This window comes from Rhinolophus sinicus, chromosome 3 (assembly GCF_057876585.1).
Source record: "Rhinolophus sinicus isolate RSI-liver-muscle chromosome 3, RSI-T2T, whole genome shotgun sequence".
Classification (NCBI taxonomy): Eukaryota; Metazoa; Chordata; class Mammalia; order Chiroptera; family Rhinolophidae; genus Rhinolophus; species Rhinolophus sinicus.
This window is the reverse complement of record NC_142503.1, coordinates 90,835,753-90,852,995: the sequence shown is the minus strand read 5'-3', so window position 1 is coordinate 90,852,995 and position 17,243 is coordinate 90,835,753. Positions and strand designations below refer to the sequence as shown.

The window sequence follows — 17,243 nt, the reverse complement described above, 5'->3', positions numbered from 1 at the left end:
AGCGAGGCAAGGTCTGCGGAAGGGGACAAAGCCGCAGGAGCCACGGATGCCTCAGGATTCAAAGGGGCTGCGATCCAGGGAGGATCGCACAAGGAGGATCACGCAGCGAGGACCCAGCAGAGCCGCCCAATGAGTCCCCCAGTGAGGGGCCGAGTTGGGGAGGAAAGGGGTTGCTGGAAAGGAGATGCTGAGGCAGGGGAGGGGCTGAAGCGAGTGCAAGGCCAGAGGTTGGGCCTAGAGTGGGAGGGGCGGAGGGAGGACATAGGTGGGCGGGGCCTCGGGCCTCAGGAAGACAGTGCCCCTACACCTCCAGATCTGCAGCTGAGGTGAGCTGGGGCTACGCTGGGTCTCTTGGCGGTGACAAGAATAGGGCGGGGACTGGGGCACTGGTGCACCCCAGTAGCTCAGAACTTCTCTCCCGACTTGGGTAAGAGCTGAGGTTTCCCAGGGGTGACTCCAACACGGGGTCCCTCAGCCCTCCTATTCCAGCACTACTTGTCCTGGAGTCCTCGGTGGGGCTTGGGAACCTGCGCAGCCTGCCTGAAATTGTGGGTAAAACTTAGCAGTTTGTGCCTGTGATGTGTTACTGGGGTCCCTAGACCTAAAAGAGGTAGAAACTCGTGTGGTCCAAGTCCTTTGGTCACCAAACAGGCATAGGTGCCCAAAGAGGGCATGGCTTGTCCAAGGTCACCCCGCTCTGTCTACGCCTTGGCCAAGACTCTTTCCACGATGCCTGGTGACCCACAGACCCCCGAATCCAGGACTCCCATCCTGGAACACATTGGTCTTGCCTGACCATGGGCTCCCACCCATGCTCCTCCCTCCCCAGCACCAGTAGGAGCCTGAGACTCACATTTCAGCCTGACTCTCATGAGACAGACACCCACATGGCCAGACCAAACCCCCAGGTCACACAGCTGTGGCGCCTTCAGCTTAGGGTCCCACTGGGGCAGGCATCCGGACAGGGGAGCCACTAATGTGTTACAGACCCTGGGCATTGGGCCTGCGAGCCAGACGAGGAGGGGCAGAGGTTTTCATGATGGGGAGCTAGACGGGTCCCTAGAACACTGAGAGGGGTGGAAGCAGGAAAGGGGTCGGGGCATCCATATCTCTGCCCTCCCCAGCCATCAGCCCCCCTCCCCCACCCCTGACGGTAACTGGAAGGCCAAAGTCTGCTCCAAGGCAAAAAAATTGATTGTTTTGCAGGGAGTGGGACTGTGGAGGGATTGGCAGGGAAGGGTACAGCCCCTCATCCTCTAGCCTGGGCTGGGGGGCCATGTCTGGAAGGCTGGGCTGAGGCCAGGGTTGTGCCCCCACCCTTAGTGGAGGGGCAAGGAACGCCTGAGCTCAGGCTGCCTGCCAGGGCTGATAAGGGGCCCTCATGCGGCTCCCACAAACGGTTTATCACTGGGGGTGGGGGACAGCCTGCAGGACTCAGGAGGGGGCACGAGCATGGAGCGACTTTGGGGTCTACTCCAGGGAGCGGTAAGACTGAGTGGGGTCGGGGGATACCCTAGGCCTCCTCTCTGGGTCCTTCAGCCTCCTCCCAAACCCCAAGGCCCTCCCCTTCCCACCTCAATCTCTACTGTCCCGCTTGCCTCTCAGGACCCTCTCCTCTGCCTCGTGCTCATTTGGCACCCCAAAGTCACTGACCCAATTATTGCCAGATCCCTCCCTGTCCTCCACACCTCTTTCCCCAGTCTCATGCCCACCGTGCCCCCCACAGAAAAGGTTGTCCCCAGGACCCTCTCAGACCATCTACAAGCATGTGGAAGGCACCCAGCAGGGGCGACTGCAGGAGGAAGAGGAAGACAGGGAAGAGGTGGCTGAGCCACCAGCCCGCCTCTGTCCCATGGAGCTGAGGGGCCCTGAGCCCCGGGGCTCTCGACCAGGGCGGCAAAACCTTGGACTCTGGGCAGCAGCAGGACGAAGAGCCACCCCCTACCTGGTCCTGATGGCCCTGCTGATCTTCACTGGGGGTGAGAATCATTTGGCCCCCACAGTGAACTGCCTGGGCTGGGGGAGATTTCTGGGGTCCAGAGGAGGGCACAAGAAGAATCTCCATCTTGCCACCCACCAGCCTTCCTTCTGGGCTATGTGGCCTTCCGAGGGTCCTGCCAGGCATGCGGGGATGATGTGCTGGTGGTCAGCGAGGATATCAACTACGAGACCAGCCTGGATGCCCACCAGGGCACATTATACTGGAGCGACCTCCAGGCCATGTTCCTGCGGCACCTGGGGGAGGGGAGCCTGGAGGACACCATCAGGTAAGGATCATGCTGCCCCCTTCCTCGCCTTCAGAAACCCTCGTCTGCCAGACTCACCTCTTTGCTTCCTCTCCCTGAACCCTGGTGTTGGGGTTCCCCTTCTGAGTCCTTCCACCTCCCTGTCTGGTCTTCCTGTTCATTGGTCCTGGGAAGGATGGCAGGCATTGGAGCTGAAAGGAGAGAGGGCTCAGGCTCTGAGGGTGGCAGTTTGGGAGATTTAGGAGCTCACTGAATGAGAACACTGGGGTCCAGACATGAGGTGGGACAGACCCTGAAGAATCTTGAGTGCCACACCAAGGAGCTTGGATTTTGACCTGTGGCAGCAGGCAGCTCTGGGGGACTCTGAGAAGAAGTGTTTTAGGGAATCAGAAAAACAAGCAAGGAAATGCATTTGTGGGCACAGACCATCCCCTCGTCTACATTATGAGAGAAGCTAGACAGACAGACTGTGTGGGCCTGCAGCACAGCACAAGCAGGCCAGTTTTTTTTTGTTATTTTTGTTCTGCTGAGGTCACCCTTCCCTGATGGGAAGGAGCTGCCAGGTAGGTCCACAGAAGAGCCACTCTTTTAGGTCAGGAATAGTTTTTCAGTGGATTCTCCTCGGTTTTCCAAGTACAAAATCATACAAGCTATAGTGAGAGTCACATAGCTTCTTTTCCAATGCCGATACCCTTTATGCCTCTTTCATTTCTTATTGCATCGAAGAGGACATGAATTTAGGTAATGATAACAATAGATGTCCTTACCTATTTCCTGATTTTCATAGGAATGTTTCTATAATACTTTGTCATTGAGTGTGAACTTTGCTGCAGACTCTGGATAGCTTTTTAAACATGAATTAAGAAAATTTCCTTCACTCTTAGCTCACTGGTTTTTTTTTAATGATTAGGAAAGGAGGAAAAGGTATGGGACTTTTTTCACATATTTTTCAAGAGTGTACTGAGATAATCACCTAATTGTTCTTTTATTCATGTTTATGTAGTCATTTGTATTAATACCAGGGGTGCCAAAAATGTATACACATGACTTGTATTCATCTTTTGTTATCGGTATATATTGAGTATTACAATTTTAATACGGTTTTCTCCTTTCTTAAAATATGTATACATTTTTTTGGCACCCTCTGTAGATTTCCTTTTCTTCATGAGATCAACACTGAACTTGATCAAGGAGTATTATTACTCTTTTGATTCTGCTGGATCCACCTTGCTAAAAGACCTTAAATCTGTGGCATCAATGACATGTAGGGCTTTTTTGTTGTTTTGAGCAACACTTGGCAGTCTGGGTATAGGCTGAGCAGGTGGATGGTTTGACAGGTCTGAGGGTGGGTTGTGGCATTGTGGATGCCATCAAAGGGCAGGGAGGCAAGAGGATAACAAGCAATGAAGTGATTCTAGGTTGGATGGGGAAAGAGAAAACAAACTAGGAGCTGATGACAGCCTTGGAGAAATTGGACAGTCTGGAATGCTCGATACAGTTGAAGAACAAGTATAATGAGGGTAAGGGAGTAAGCTGGAACCTGAAAAACTCTCGTTAGAGAGTGGGATTCTGGAGCTTTTAAGATTTATCTGATAAACTGTATCCTGTTTATTTTGGAGTCTCCAGCGCCTACCACAGTGCCTGGCACTTAGTAGGTGCTCAGTACATCCTCAATGGATAAATATCTCAGAGATGGAGTTCTGGGTAATGACAAGATCCGGGGTGAGGCCAGGAAAGTGGGTGGCTGGACTGGAAGTGACAATGATGGGGTCATTCATTCCTTTATCTAACAAATATATGTGAGTACCTACTATGTGGCTGGTGCTGGGCTAAGTAGCTGGCGGCGATATAGGAGAGAATGAAAAGGTCAGGACCTTTCCCTCCTGGAGCTTATAGTCTACTGGAGGAAATCGATACTACAGTAATAATCACATCCATGACTGCATAATTATTACCAGGATCATGGCTTTGAAGGAAAAGTATAGGAGGTGAGGAATGGCTATAACCCAGGGAACCTGATTTAGATTGGGGGTCAAGGAAAGCTTCCTTGAGGAAGTAACAAGTTAAGACCTGAGGGGTGAGTTGATTGCCAAGCAAAGACAAAGTAGGAAGCATTTCACACCAGAGAACAGCACGTGCAACGGGTCTGAAGCAGGAAGATGGTGGTCTAGTGGAGGAAGTGAAAGAAAGTCTATGTGGCTGGCCAGGTGGATATGGCTCAGGCAAAAGGGGCCTTACTGGTTACATGAACAGCTTTAGATTTTATTCTAAAAGGAAAGAGTGAAAACTGAAAAGTTTTAAACAACCGAGTATCATGGTCAGATGTTGGGGGGAGGGATTATTTTAAGCTATGGAGTTGATTATACCCTTGAGACCACTGTATAGTTTCCTCACTGGTCAAGGAGAGTGAAAAGGCTTTCCTGTTTAATTTTCCCTCCCCATCCCTGAGCACTCCTCCCCACTATTCCCTTCCCCCATAAGCACCTTACCTAATGTGTTTGATGTGTACCTTTAAATACACATGTGGCTTTGTCATACACCATATTTTGACATGTATAATGCACTCTCGTGTATAATGCACACCCATGTTTTTGGCCCAAACTTTCAGGGAAAAAAATCTTTCGTTTTAATTTTTTAATTCAAAATTTTATTTGTTTACATTTAAGTACTTGTTTTTGTATTATAAAGGAATTTTAGTATTTTTTTTAACCTTTATGGTACAAGAAATTTTATGCAACAAATAATTACAAAACACAAGAACAAATACGAGGTACAAGAAATTTTATGTACCAGTAACAAATTTACGATATTTACGCATCATAGAAGGCCAAGAACTCTTCGTTGTTGCAAGTTTGTCGTAAATTCAACAAAACTGATTATCATATTCCAGGGTATTATTTTGCATACAGATATCGTTATTGATTTCTAGAGTTACACTTTTAACTCATAAGCATAAATAAAAGAATTAAAAAATATTTATATAAATACAGAATTAGTACTACCCATGTATAATGCACATCCTTATTTTCCCCTCACAAATTTGGGCAAAAAAGTGCGCATTATACATGGCAAAATACAGTATGTCATGTTTTGTGTGTACATGTAGATTTTTCAAAACATTAATTTTTGCATAAAATGCTATATGTTCATTATTTTAAAATTTAAGCAACATGGACAAATACAAAGAAGTAAAATATTTTTAAAAAATCACTCCAAGACTTACTATTCAGATATAGCCATCTCTAGTGTGTGCTTTTAATTTTGATAAACTTTTTTTTAACCTAACAGTGTTTTCAAGGTCTTTCTATATTGCAGTGTACAAGTATATATTTAGTTTCTTGTTTCTTACTGTTGTGCAGGAATCCAGTGTGCATCCTCTATTTTATGAACACATTGATGGGTGCACTTTCAAACAAGACAGTTGAGCTCCTGGGGGTGGGGGGGCGGTACAGGAATGGTACTAAGAAAGCCACTATGACCATGGGTTGCAATAGTCCTCATGAGAGAGGAGAGGATGGTGGCTGAGACCAAAGGGCACATCCGCATGGATTTTTGAAGCAGTGCAGAAGCTTAGTGGACCATGGCATGGAGAGAAAAATGATAAAGTCCTCAATGAAAGTGGCCAAGTGACCAATTGGCTAGAAGTTAATAGCAGTGAAGTGGGACAGAGGGTGGGAGAGCTGGACGGCACAGGCTTCAAAGGAAAGAGTTTTACCACAGAAGACATGGTCACAAATGTAAATAGTGAAACCAGGAGCATGCCGCCAGTCCAAGCCCAGGTGGTATGTGAACCTAAGCCACCTTCAGGAGTCCCACAGGCAGGTCACCTGGCTTCTCAGGGGAGAGCAGGGTTTCTGACAAGGCAAAGGGCAGAAGAGGTATTCAGTGATGATGCTAAGGAAGGAGGAGTTTGTTTGCCTTGGAGAGGGCACAGGTAGAGCAGGTTGACAGAGGTCATGGGTCGGGGCGGGGGGGGGGGCTGTGGCAGAGGTGACATAGAAGAACAGGAAGAGTTCAGGTGACAACAGGTTCACTAGTTACTAGGTGGTGACTATGGAAGAAGACAGGGTCTCCATCGATTCCACCGGGAACCTTGGTGTAAGGTGTCTCCGTGATGCCCAGGTGGAGGACAGGGAAGATGGAGGGTCCCACCTCTGTCCAGTTAGACCTTTGGAAGAAAAGTTTTCGTGCCTAGGGCAGAGTACAGGCCAGTGTCCATATGTGTGGAGGTGGCAGTAGATAGATTGGTGAGTTAGGCTTGAGCCAGAAAGAACCTAAGGGATGGTGGACAGGACCCCTAGCTATGGGCAGCTAAGATTTTAAGCGAGGCCCTGGAAACCCTAGGTCGCAGCCTGGTGGTGATGGAATGGATGGTAATGGCAGGGTAGAGACAGGCTTGGGAGCCCCTTAGCACCCGGTGCCCACGGCGACCCATGTCTCTGGCATCCTTCCCCCCCTACCTCCCTCTCCTTCAGGCGCCCAGAAGTCCCAGCCCCTCTCCCCTCTGGCGCCCCAATCCCACCTCTCCCCGCTCAGGCAAACCAGCCTTCGGAAAAGGATGGCTGGCTCTGCCGGGATGGCCGCCCTGGCTCAGGACGTCCGCGCTGCGCTCTTGCGCCAGAAGCTGGACCACGTGTGGACTGACACTCATTACGTGGGGCTGCAGTTCCCGGACCCGTGAGTCCGTGGAGGGCGAGGGGAGCGGCGGGGGGTCGCGCGGGGTGTGGGACGCTCACCACTCACACTCCTCAGGGCTCACCCCAACACCTTGCACTGGGTCGATGCGGCTGGGGAGCCCGGGGAGGAGCTGCCGCTGGAGGACCCCGACGTCTACTGTCCCTACAGCGCCACGGGCAACGCCACGGTGAGCGTCTCCTGCCGCGCCCCCTTCCCCTGGCGGAGGAGGGACGTGGCGAGCGCGCCTGACTAAACTCCCCACCCTCAGGGAGAGCTAGTGTACGCCCACTACGGGCGGCCGGAGGACCTACAGCACCTCCGGGCCCGGGGTGTGGAGCCGGCCGGGCGCCTCCTGCTGGTGCGCTTGGGGTTGATCAGCTTTGCCCAAAAGGTGAGGATCCCTGGATGGGGGGCTGGGGAACCCCAGGATCGGATAGCGTCTAGAAGTGTGTCAGAGGGAAAACAGAAAACCGAGTGGGTCATAAGAGAATGTTGGCAGGGAGGGCTGCCAAGGCACTGCGGGAAGGCACAAGATGAGAGCCTGTGGGGGCACCCACCCCACAGGCTCTCTGTAGATCCACAACTGCACATCAAGGGCCATGCCATTTCACTTTTACTTGCTTCTCCTGCTCTTATTAATCAGTTGTCTCTGGGAAAAGGAGTCCTTCAGCCCCTCCCTTCCCCAGGTGGCCAGTGCCCAGGACTTTGGGGCCCAAGGAGTGCTCATATATCCTGACCCAGCAGACTTCTCCCAGGATCCACACAAGCCAGGGCTGTCCAGCCACCGGGCTGTGTATGGACATGTGAGTCTAGGGGGAGCTGGCAGTGCCTTCCTAGGGTCCTGGGACTGTACCTTGCTCGGGATGAAGCTGGCACGCTATTTCTGGAAACAGCCCACAGTTTCAGTGGGCACCCCTCTCTCCACAGGTGCACCTGGGAACTGGGGACCCCTACACGCCTGGCTTCCCTTCCTTCAATCAAACCCAGTTCCCTCCAGTCCAGTCCTCCGGCCTCCCCAGCATCCCAGCCCAGCCCATCAGCGCGGACATTGCCTCCCTCCTGCTGAGGTGAGGGGCGTTTGGGAACCAGAAGAGAAGGCAGGGAGAGGTAGGCTGCAGCTAGCCAATAAGGTGCCTTTGGATGAAATAAGAAAAAAAAGGCGTCTTCTGGGAAGGCATAGCCTCTTGTCAGGGTCCAAGGTTTGGTGAGTGGAGCACCTGCTGGGTATCACACTCACCTCTGCTGGGCACCCTTGAGCAGGACACAGCCTGCACAACTGTCCAATCAGCCCAGGCTGGACTGCCCCCTCAGGCAGGGTGCAGAGGCAGAGAGTAGAGCCAGAGGGTGGGAGGGAGAAAAAAAGTGAAGAGGAGGCTTTGGTCTCTTTTGTAGCCTGAGCCTCTCTGCTACTTCCAACCTTTTCGGCCCCACCCCTCTCCAGGAAGCTTGAAGGTCCTGTGACCCCCCAGGAATGGCAGGGGCGGCTCCCAGGCTCTCCTTATCGCCTGGGCCCTGGGCCAGGCCTGCACCTGGGGGTCAACAACCACAGGGTCTCTACCCCCATTAACAACATCTTCGGCTGCATCGAGGGGCGATCGGAGCCAGGTGTGCTTGCTTGCCCAGCCTGTGGGAGGGGAGCTGCTTATAAACCTTGGCCAGAGAGGATCCTGGAGCAAGAGGCCCAGGAGAGTGGGTCCGAGTGGTGCCCAGGGGAGGGAGGCGGCTTTGGCTGAAGTGGAGGGTGCAGCAGGGGTTAGCAGGGAGAAAAGCTGGCAAGTTGGGTCTAAACTGAGACCATGGAGGGTGGCAGTGAGATCTCAAGGTCCAGCCTATCCAGAGACAGAATGGGCTGCTTTGTGCAATAGTGAGTTATATAGCACCAGAGGTGGGCAAGCATAGTTGGGTGATATTATATCATGAAAAGTAAATCAGATAAGGTAGATGACCCTTTCAAGCATAACTAGATGTGGATAGCAGTGGGGAATCAAAGCGGGTCCTTGAGCTGAAGAGTGGGGTCATGAGAACAGCTTGGGAAGGGAGTGGTACCTATAAGCACAGAGGGAGAGGCAGAGGGCAGCCTGGAACGAGGCTCAGATGAAAATGCTGGTGGTGGGAATATGGGTGGGGAAGGCGTGGAGATTTAAAAGGGGAAAACCTGTCAGGACCTGGCAAATAGTGGGACATGGTTGACCTGAGAGGTAATGGAGTCCAGAATGACCCCAGGCATTCCACTGAAGGAGGAGGCCATCCAGGCAGGGCCAGGTAAGAAGGGCACTCTCCTTAGGGACAGCAGAGATGTGAGGTAGATGCAGAGATGAGGGGCTTGGAGAAATGGTGTTGAGGCCTGTGGGCACTTGCCCTCCAGGGTGGAGGGAGGAGCCTCTGAACACTGCCAGTGTCAGAGGTGGACGCCAAACATCCCCTCCCCCAGATCACTATGTTGTCATTGGGGCCCAGAGGGATGCGTGGGGCCCCGGAACCGCCAAGTCTGCTGTGGGGACCGCCATACTGCTGGAGCTGGTGCGGACCTTTTCCTCCATGGTGAGCAATGGTAAGGTCAGGGCCTGGGCCTGGGCCTGGGCTGGGCAGCGAGGGCTGTGGCCCGTCAGCATAGGGCAGAGAGGCAGTTAGGAGCACGGGCTGCAGGGTGGCCACTCAGACCTGGGCTCCAAACCTGGCCACTCACGTCCTAGCTGCGTGGGCCTGTACAAGTGATTGTACCTCCATTTCCTCATTTAAACATGAAAGTGGTAACAGTCCATGGTTGAGTATAGATTAAACAGGAGATTCTATATGTAAGCCACCTTCATCACTATTAGAGTTGTGGCAAGGCAGACCCAGGTGAGATGGGCTGGGCTGCGGGCCTGATGAGAGGGAAGGAGAGACCCCAGGAGACTAGAACAGAGGAAGACAAAGAGGGGGTCTTTGCTTGGCCCCCAGCTGAGCTCACCCTCCCTCCTCCCTGTCCCCAGGCTTTCGGCCCCGCAGAAGTCTTCTCTTCATCAGCTGGGATGGAGGTGACTTTGGGAGTGTGGGCTCCACGGAGTGGCTGGAGGTAATGTGGGGTCCTGGGCAGATCGTCAGGCAGTGGGGAGAAGTGGGGTGTGTTCACATCCCACACCCCTCCCCCACAGGGCTACCTCAGCCTGCTGCATCTCAAAGCTGTGGTCTACGTGAGCCTGGACAACACTGTGCTGGGTGAGCAGGGGCAGTGTCACCCCGGGGCCCCCTCAGGTGCACACCTGCCCTCAGGACCAAGCCCTGAGCCTGGTGTCCCTCTCTGCAGGGGATGACAAGTTCTATGCCAAGACCAGCCCCCTTCTGATCAGCCTCATTGAGAACATCCTGAAGCAGGCAAGAGCCCAGCCAGGAGTGGGGTACCAAGGGAAGCTGGGGGGAGGGCCAGAGAGCCTGACTGTGCCTCCCAACCTGCCCTCAGGTGGATTCTCCTAACCAAAGCGGGCAGACCCTTTATGAGCAGGTAGCATTCAACAATCACAGCTGGGATGCAGAGGTGTAAGTTGGGGCAAGTGGGGAAGGAGGAGAGCTGGGGGTGATGTGGGGTAAGCCTGAAGCCACAGGGCACTGTAACCTGTGCCCCTCCCAGGATCCAGCCGCTTCCCATGGACAGCAGTGCCTATTCCTTCACAGCTTTCGCAGGGGTCCCTGCTGTTGAGTTCTCCTTTGTGGAGGTAAGACTCACTGGCCTCGCCCCAGAGCAGAGCCCCTCAGCCTGTCTGCACCATGCCCCCGAGCTAGCACGCCCTGTCCTAGCAGGATGGCCAGGTGTACCCGTTCCTGCACACGAAGGAGGACACCTATGACAACCTGCACAAGATGTTGCAGGGCCGCCTGCCTGCGGTGGCCCAGGCTGTGGCTCAACTCACAGGACAGCTCCTCATCCGGCTCAGCCATGATCACCTGCTGCCCCTTGACGTTGGCCGCTACGGGGACGTGGTCCTCAGGCACATCAGCAGCCTCAACGAGTTCTCGGGGGACCTCAAGGTCCAAGATGCCAACCCCGCTCAGCGCTTCTGGGGGTGGGGTCGCTATATCCCCTTAAAGTGCGGCCCAGGCCAAGGGGTCTGGTCCCTCCTCCCCCACCCTCCTTGGAGTCTAGGTCCCCTATGGCAACCTGGCTCCTTTACTTCTGCTCCAGTCACCTAAGCCCCTCCCAAACCCCTGGGATTTGCTTCCCCCAACCGCACAGGTCTTCCCTCTGACTTCATTACGCCCCCCAGCCTTCCCCCTATACCTACCCACTCCTGCCAGGACCAGGGTGAGCCCTGTCCCCCAGCCCCTTGACTTCCATCCTAGGCTGGGTCCTGGCCCTTGCCGCCGGCCCCAGCCCATGCCTCCACACCCAGGCCCGCGGGCTGACCCTCCAGTGGGTGTACTCGGCGCGGGGGGACTACATCCGGGCGGCGGAGAAGCTGCGGAAGGAGATCTACAGCTCTGAGGAGAGCGACGAGAGGCTGATGCGCATGTACAATGTGCGCATCATGCGGGTGAGGCCCCGCCCCCTGGCCGCTGCGCTCTCGCTCCGGCTGCCTGGCCCCTCTGTCTTTGTGTTCCTTATCCCTCTCACTGCCTTCCCTCGGTCCCTGTCCTCTAGCGCTCCTAGTCCTGGATGCTCAGTGTTCACAGACCGGCCAGGCTGGAGCAACCACCGAGGCAGGCCCCACAAAATGATGAAAGAGGGCCAGCCCTTTGGCCATAGTCGCTTGGCCAACGCAGGGCAGAGCTGGAACCCGCCCTCCTCCCCAGGACAGACCTGGAACCCCTCCCCAACGCGCACACACACACACACACACACACACACACACACACACACACACACACACCTTTGGAGAGTAAAAGCATTCCACGGCGGTCCAAGAGGTACAGGGTTATGACCTGGGAGGTGAAAAAGGCTTAAGAAATTCAGAGCTTGGAGATCGCTTTTCTTTCTAGTAATGAGATGGGTGAAACCCAGAAAGGCTGCTTGGAGGAGGTGTCACTTGAAATTTATACTAGATCTTATTCCCTCGCCAATCCCTCCTGCTTAGCTTTAGTACTTTGCAACTCGAACTCCATCTCCAATTCCAACCCCTCCTCTTCCTTCTGAACTCAACCTTGCAACCCCTTGATTTCAGTAAATGGATGGTTAGGGACTGTAGGTGTAGGAAAAAGTCTATATGGCAAAATTATAAGCAGGACCATCCTCAGTGAGGTGGGAGAACATGTCTGATCCTTGTAGATTCATATTCTTTCTCCTCCTTCCTTTTTCCTGCTTGGGTCCCTGCCCATTTCCCTTGGCATCCCTCATTCCTTCTTTCTGTTCACAAACCCATCCCTCTTGCTCTTTCGTACTTGCCCCTTGCTCCTGGTCTCTCTCATTCTTCTCTTACCTCAGAATTCTCTTCTTCCTCCCCCTTCCTGATGTCTCCTTCTCCCCTTCCCTTTGTTTCCTCCACCCAGACATGACCCTGCTGTGACCCTGCCAGTGAGACAAGAGGTTGGGCATTGTTCATTCTCATTCACAGATCTTGCTTTAACCCCTGTTATGCCAGACTCCAGGACACAAAAAGACACCCCCCTCACCCCATCCCCAAAGTTGTCCCCTAAGGGGATAATGACATCTGTGTATAAGGTAATGATTCAGATTCAGGCTGGAGAGGAAAAGACTTAGGATTTCAGAACCTGAAACGCAGGACTGGGCAAGACCCAGGGGACTTTGTGGCTCTAGACCAGGGGTTAGTTAATTACAGCCAGCGGGCCAAATTTGGCCTGCCTTCTGTTTTTGTAAATAAAGTTTTATTGCAACGCAGCTATGCTTACTGGTTTTCATACTGCCTATGGCTGCTTTTGTGCTACAGCAGCAAAGTTGAGTAGTTGGAACAGAAACAGTATGACCTGCAAAGTCTGAAATATTTACTGTCGGGGTTTTTGCAGAAAAAGTTTGCTGACTCTTCCGTTAGACTGTGACTTGGGTCTTGAACAACAGACAGAACTTGAGTTGGTGCAAAGAAAGAGGACATTTCAGGGTGGAGAACCCAAGAATAAGGATGAGGCAGTGAAATAGGCCTGACTCTCCTTATGATCAGGGTATGGACCAGCAGAGCCTGAACAGAGGCCCTAGGGACGAACTATGGGGACCCTTGAATGCCAGGATAAGAAATTTGAATTTTTAGGGTCTGGGTATTAAAGAAATTAGGAAGGTGTTTGAGCAGGGAGGAGATGTAAGCAAAGTGGAGTTTTAGGAAGGATTTGGCCAGAATGTAAATGGCCTGAAGAGGGAATGAAATTAATGATGACTGAGCTCCGGGTGAGGGTGGCAGGTGGCAGCTTATGCCACCTTTGGGTGAGAGGGGCTGTACTGATGTGATACATTTGGAAGGAAAATAGAATGGGTGTTCAGAGAAGAGGAGGAGAATAATCATAGCAGCTGCCATTTATTGAGGGCTACCATGTGCTAGGGCTTTATTTCACTTTCTCTCACAGGACTGTCCCAAATCCTGTGAGGTTGCTAGTATCTCACACAGAAACTGAGGCTCAGATGGGCTAAATAACATATCCAAGATCACAGTAAGTGGTGGAGCCGAAATTAGAAACCAGGCAGTCTGACCACAAAGCCTGTGCCCGCCCCACTCGCCCTCACCTTCAAGACTGAGAGCCTGGCACCTGGGGAAGACTGGTGCTCATGAGGGAATGTGGGTGCGAGGGTCAGGTTTTGGAAGCAGTTGGTGCCCACTTGTGTGTGAGGCTGTGTCCAGGTGCGCCCTACCCCAGTGGGGAGGCCCAGAAGGCTGAAGGCAGGGTTCCAGTGGATGATTTGTCAATTAGACTTGGCAACTGTCCCCACAAGTTCTTGGTTGAAGTCAGGGATGTGGATGAGCTCTTTCAACAAATGGTGGAAGCCTTAAAAAGATATGAGTGTGTGAGACTACCCCTAGAGATTCTGATTTTGCTGGGGTGGCACCCAGGCAATGGTAATTTAAATACCTTCCCCTAGTGATTCTGGTGTGCAGCTAGGATTGAAAACCACTGGATTGTAGGTAAAGAGAAGAACAGAAGGTAGAAGTTGAACCTTGGGCCTGCCGACAGGTAGGAGCAGAAGGAAACAGAGAGGCTAACAGAAAGGTGGGAGGAGAGCTGGGCTAGGAGCAAGGCCATCTCAGAAAAACAAACAGTATCTGAGTCAGAGGGTGAGGACGGAGGTCAGGCACTTCATTAGGACTGGGCTGTCCCCTTGACCTTTGAGTTTGGGCTGTGGACATTGGTGGAGGTGGGGCAAATGGCTGGTGTGTGGGAAAAGGAGGAACAACAGGAACAATAGACTATTCTTTGAGGCTTTGGGCAGGGAAGTGAATGGGTGAGGAGGGAAGGCTTGGAGACCTACAGGCAGACTTGGAGGTTCAAGGGATAGAAAGGAAGGGATCCAACCTAAAACAAGCTGGAAAACACATCCTACTAGGCTACTTGTGACTTCACAGAGTAGCCATTCCTGATTGTGTAGCCAAAGGGACGTGGGACTTAAAGAAGCTGTTCCACCATATTTATCAAGCAAGTACTAGGTTCCAATCTGGGTTTTGAATTGTTCAGGCCTTCGCTCCTGGGCAGAACCCCAACTTCGGCATGATCCCCCTCTCTGTGCAGGTGGAGTTCTACTTCCTGTCCCAGTACGTGTCACCGGCGGACTCTCCTTTCCGACACATCTTCCTGGGTCATGGAGACCACACGCTGGGTGCCCTGCTCGACCATGTGCGGCTGCTGCGCTCCAGCGGCTCTAAGGCTCTGGGAACTGCCTCCTCTGGGGTGGCACCCGTCCTGGCCTTCCAGGAGAGCCGCTTTCGGCGCCAGCTGGCCCTGCTCACCTGGACGCTGCAGGGGGCTGCCAATGCACTCAGCGGAGACGTCTGGAACATTGATAACAACTTCTGAGATCCGTGGGGACGTGAGGTGGGGGTCATATGCCCCAGCTCCTGGCCGACAGCTCCTACTTTATCTGCTTGAGAGATTTTTGGGTGACTGCACCACCTCTTGTTGCTGACCAATTACTCATTAGCCCTTCCTGTCTCTCCTTAGGGCCCAGTGTAAACACCCACACACCCCTGACCCTACAGTGTAGGAGTAGATGAACAGTGCCTTCCATGGTGGACGGTCACACTGTCAGATAATTAGAGAGCAGCAGCTGCTCCATCAATCTCAGTCCCTCCCCCTGCAGGAGCCACGCCCCCCACACCTAGAGACCACTTTGGAAGGTTTCCTAGGCCCTGGGACCTGGCCAGCTCTCGGTGGGAGAGACGGCTGAAACCATAACCTTATGGCCAACAGGTAGCTTGTGGTAGAGGGGCTGGGATTTGTACCTCAATAAACCACACGGGCATCTGTTGTTTATAAGCACCTTTATGCTTCCTCACTCTCACCCACTCAATCATCGCTCACCTGAGACCTAGGGAAGGGTTGAGCAGAAGGGGCCAGAGAGTTTGCAAGTAGGAATGCTGTCTCCATGGGGGAAACTCCGAGCTGTTTTGTTACCTAAGGAAGGAAATTGCCTAAGGAAATGAGGGCCCTTCTCCAAAAACCACCATGGGTGGGGGGCTGGCTCTGAATCTTCTCCTGAGACCAAGCACAGCTACATCATTTGTAAGGTCTGTTGCAAAATGAAAATACAGGGCCTCTTGTTCAAGAAGCAAGAAGAAAGCTTTTTTCTTTCTTCCACAGTTGCTCAACGTGTCATTGCTGTTTAATGCCCAAATCCCCCAGACAGGGAATTACTCTGGGGAAGATCCCCAAAGGCACCCAGGGTTCTGTCCCACAACTTAGTACAGATATACTCAACCATGACCCTGATCCAGACCTGCGCCCAGGTTCCTGCTGGGGAAGGAAGGTGGCAGTTGTCACTCGATGGGGAAGGGAGCTGGCAGGCAAGAACCCCATTCAGGCGAGGCAGGACCCCAAGCACATGCTCTACGGTCCCATTGGACTCTACTTCCAAAACATAAATTCAAAGGTAGAATCATTAAGAATTTCAAGATAGCAACCACAGAGCCTTAAACCCAAACACAGGACCCCTTTTGAGCATGGAGTCCTGTGAGACTGCAGTGGTCACATGGTGGCCTGGCCTAAGACGTCTCTCCTGCTAAGTTCCCCTTTGGCCAATCTTTGTCCAGTGAGCTGGAAGCTGCAGGAAGGCAGGAAATTACAAGGGCAGGTGGCACCACTTTACCTTTCATCTTTGTCTCAGAAGGCAGAGACCCTGTGGCCCTGCCTCTCACTCCCAGGGCAGCTGCAAAACTCCCAGTGACCGCCTCTCAGGGTCCTACCCAGCTCCTCAGGATGTGGGACGTGAAGACTTCTTGTGTGGCTTGGGAGGTCCCAGCCCCTGGGTTCTAGGATGAAACTGCCCCTTCCTTAGGCCCCTGAGCCTGACTTGGTGGGATCTTAGGAGATGGGACCAGGGCCAGAACCCCTCTTGACTATTTGCTTCCCTGACACAGTCCAGAACAAATTTTCCAAAGTGGCGTCTCAGCCCTTGTTCACCTTGTTCCTTTGCTCCCTGTAGTAGACAGAATCTACTACAAAGAGGTCTGGACAAAGAGGTCCATGTCCTAATCCGCAAACACTGTGAATGAAGAGGAGACTTGACACAGAGACCCCAGGGATGCACACACAGAAGAAAGACTGTGGGAGGACATAGCGAGAAGGCGGCCGTCTGCAAGCCAAGAAGAGAGGTTTCAGGGGAAACCAAATCTGCTAACCCCTTGATCTTGGACTTCTAGTCTCAAGAACTGTGAAAAAATAAATTTCTGTAGTTTAAGCCACACAGAACATGGCAGCCTTAGCAAACTAACACAGGAAAATTATCCCAGATTGGGTGGGGCGGGGCGGGGGGTGTAATGTAATCACTAAGGTCCTTATATAAGGAGGCAGGAAAATCAATGATAGAGAAAGGAGAAATGACAACAGAAGCCGAGTGTCAGAGTCAGAGAGAGATTTGAAAATGCTACACTCTTGGCTTTTTTTTTTGTTTCTCTCTTTAGTGGTTTAAAACATTGGTCATTCGTTATTTCCACTCCTGGCTTGAAAGATGGAGGAAGGGACTGCAAGCCAAGGAATGAAGATGGACTCTAGAAGTTAGAAAAAGCAGCAAGGAGACATCCTCCCCTGGTGCCTCCAGAAAGAACGCATCTGTATTGTTTTAAGCCACTAAGTTTGTGATAAATTGTTAGAGCAGTCACGGGACACTAATACTCACTCCAACTGCTGCAAGCTCAGTATTGTCTTCTAAAGAAATTTACTTAAATAAAAAGGTCTGTGTCCCAAGCCCCTCCCATC

The 17,243-nt window shown here is 52.5% G+C and overlaps 1 protein-coding gene across 5 annotated transcripts; it reads left to right on the top strand.

Annotated features, from left to right (window-relative positions):
* The first annotated feature begins 251 nt into the window (after positions 1-251).
* TFR2 (transferrin receptor 2) lies at positions 252-15,309 on the top strand. 5 transcript variants are annotated; one of them, XM_019752814.3, is made up of 19 exons: positions 252-326; positions 1,425-1,485; positions 1,727-1,979; positions 2,081-2,267; positions 6,783-6,923; positions 6,999-7,110; positions 7,192-7,314; positions 7,610-7,726; positions 7,851-7,990; positions 8,365-8,528; positions 9,355-9,464; positions 9,896-9,940; positions 10,058-10,121; positions 10,210-10,277; positions 10,363-10,439; positions 10,531-10,615; positions 10,701-10,928; positions 11,291-11,431; positions 14,562-15,309. In XM_019752814.3, exons 2-19 carry the CDS (start codon positions 1,453-1,455, stop codon positions 14,844-14,846), a joined length of 2,373 nt encoding a protein of 790 aa, XP_019608373.2. In that variant the 5' UTR covers positions 252-326; positions 1,425-1,452; the 3' UTR covers positions 14,847-15,309. The 5 variants fall into 5 exon arrangements, with proteins under 5 accessions (XP_019608373.2, XP_074184451.1, XP_019608372.1 ...); XM_074328350.2 differs by lacking the exon at positions 14,562-15,309 and adding an exon at positions 11,539-12,732 and having other exon boundaries at positions 9,355-9,474; positions 9,896-9,978; XM_019752813.3 differs by having other exon boundaries at positions 253-326; positions 9,355-9,474; positions 9,896-9,978.
* Positions 15,310-17,243: the final 1,934 nt, after the last annotated feature.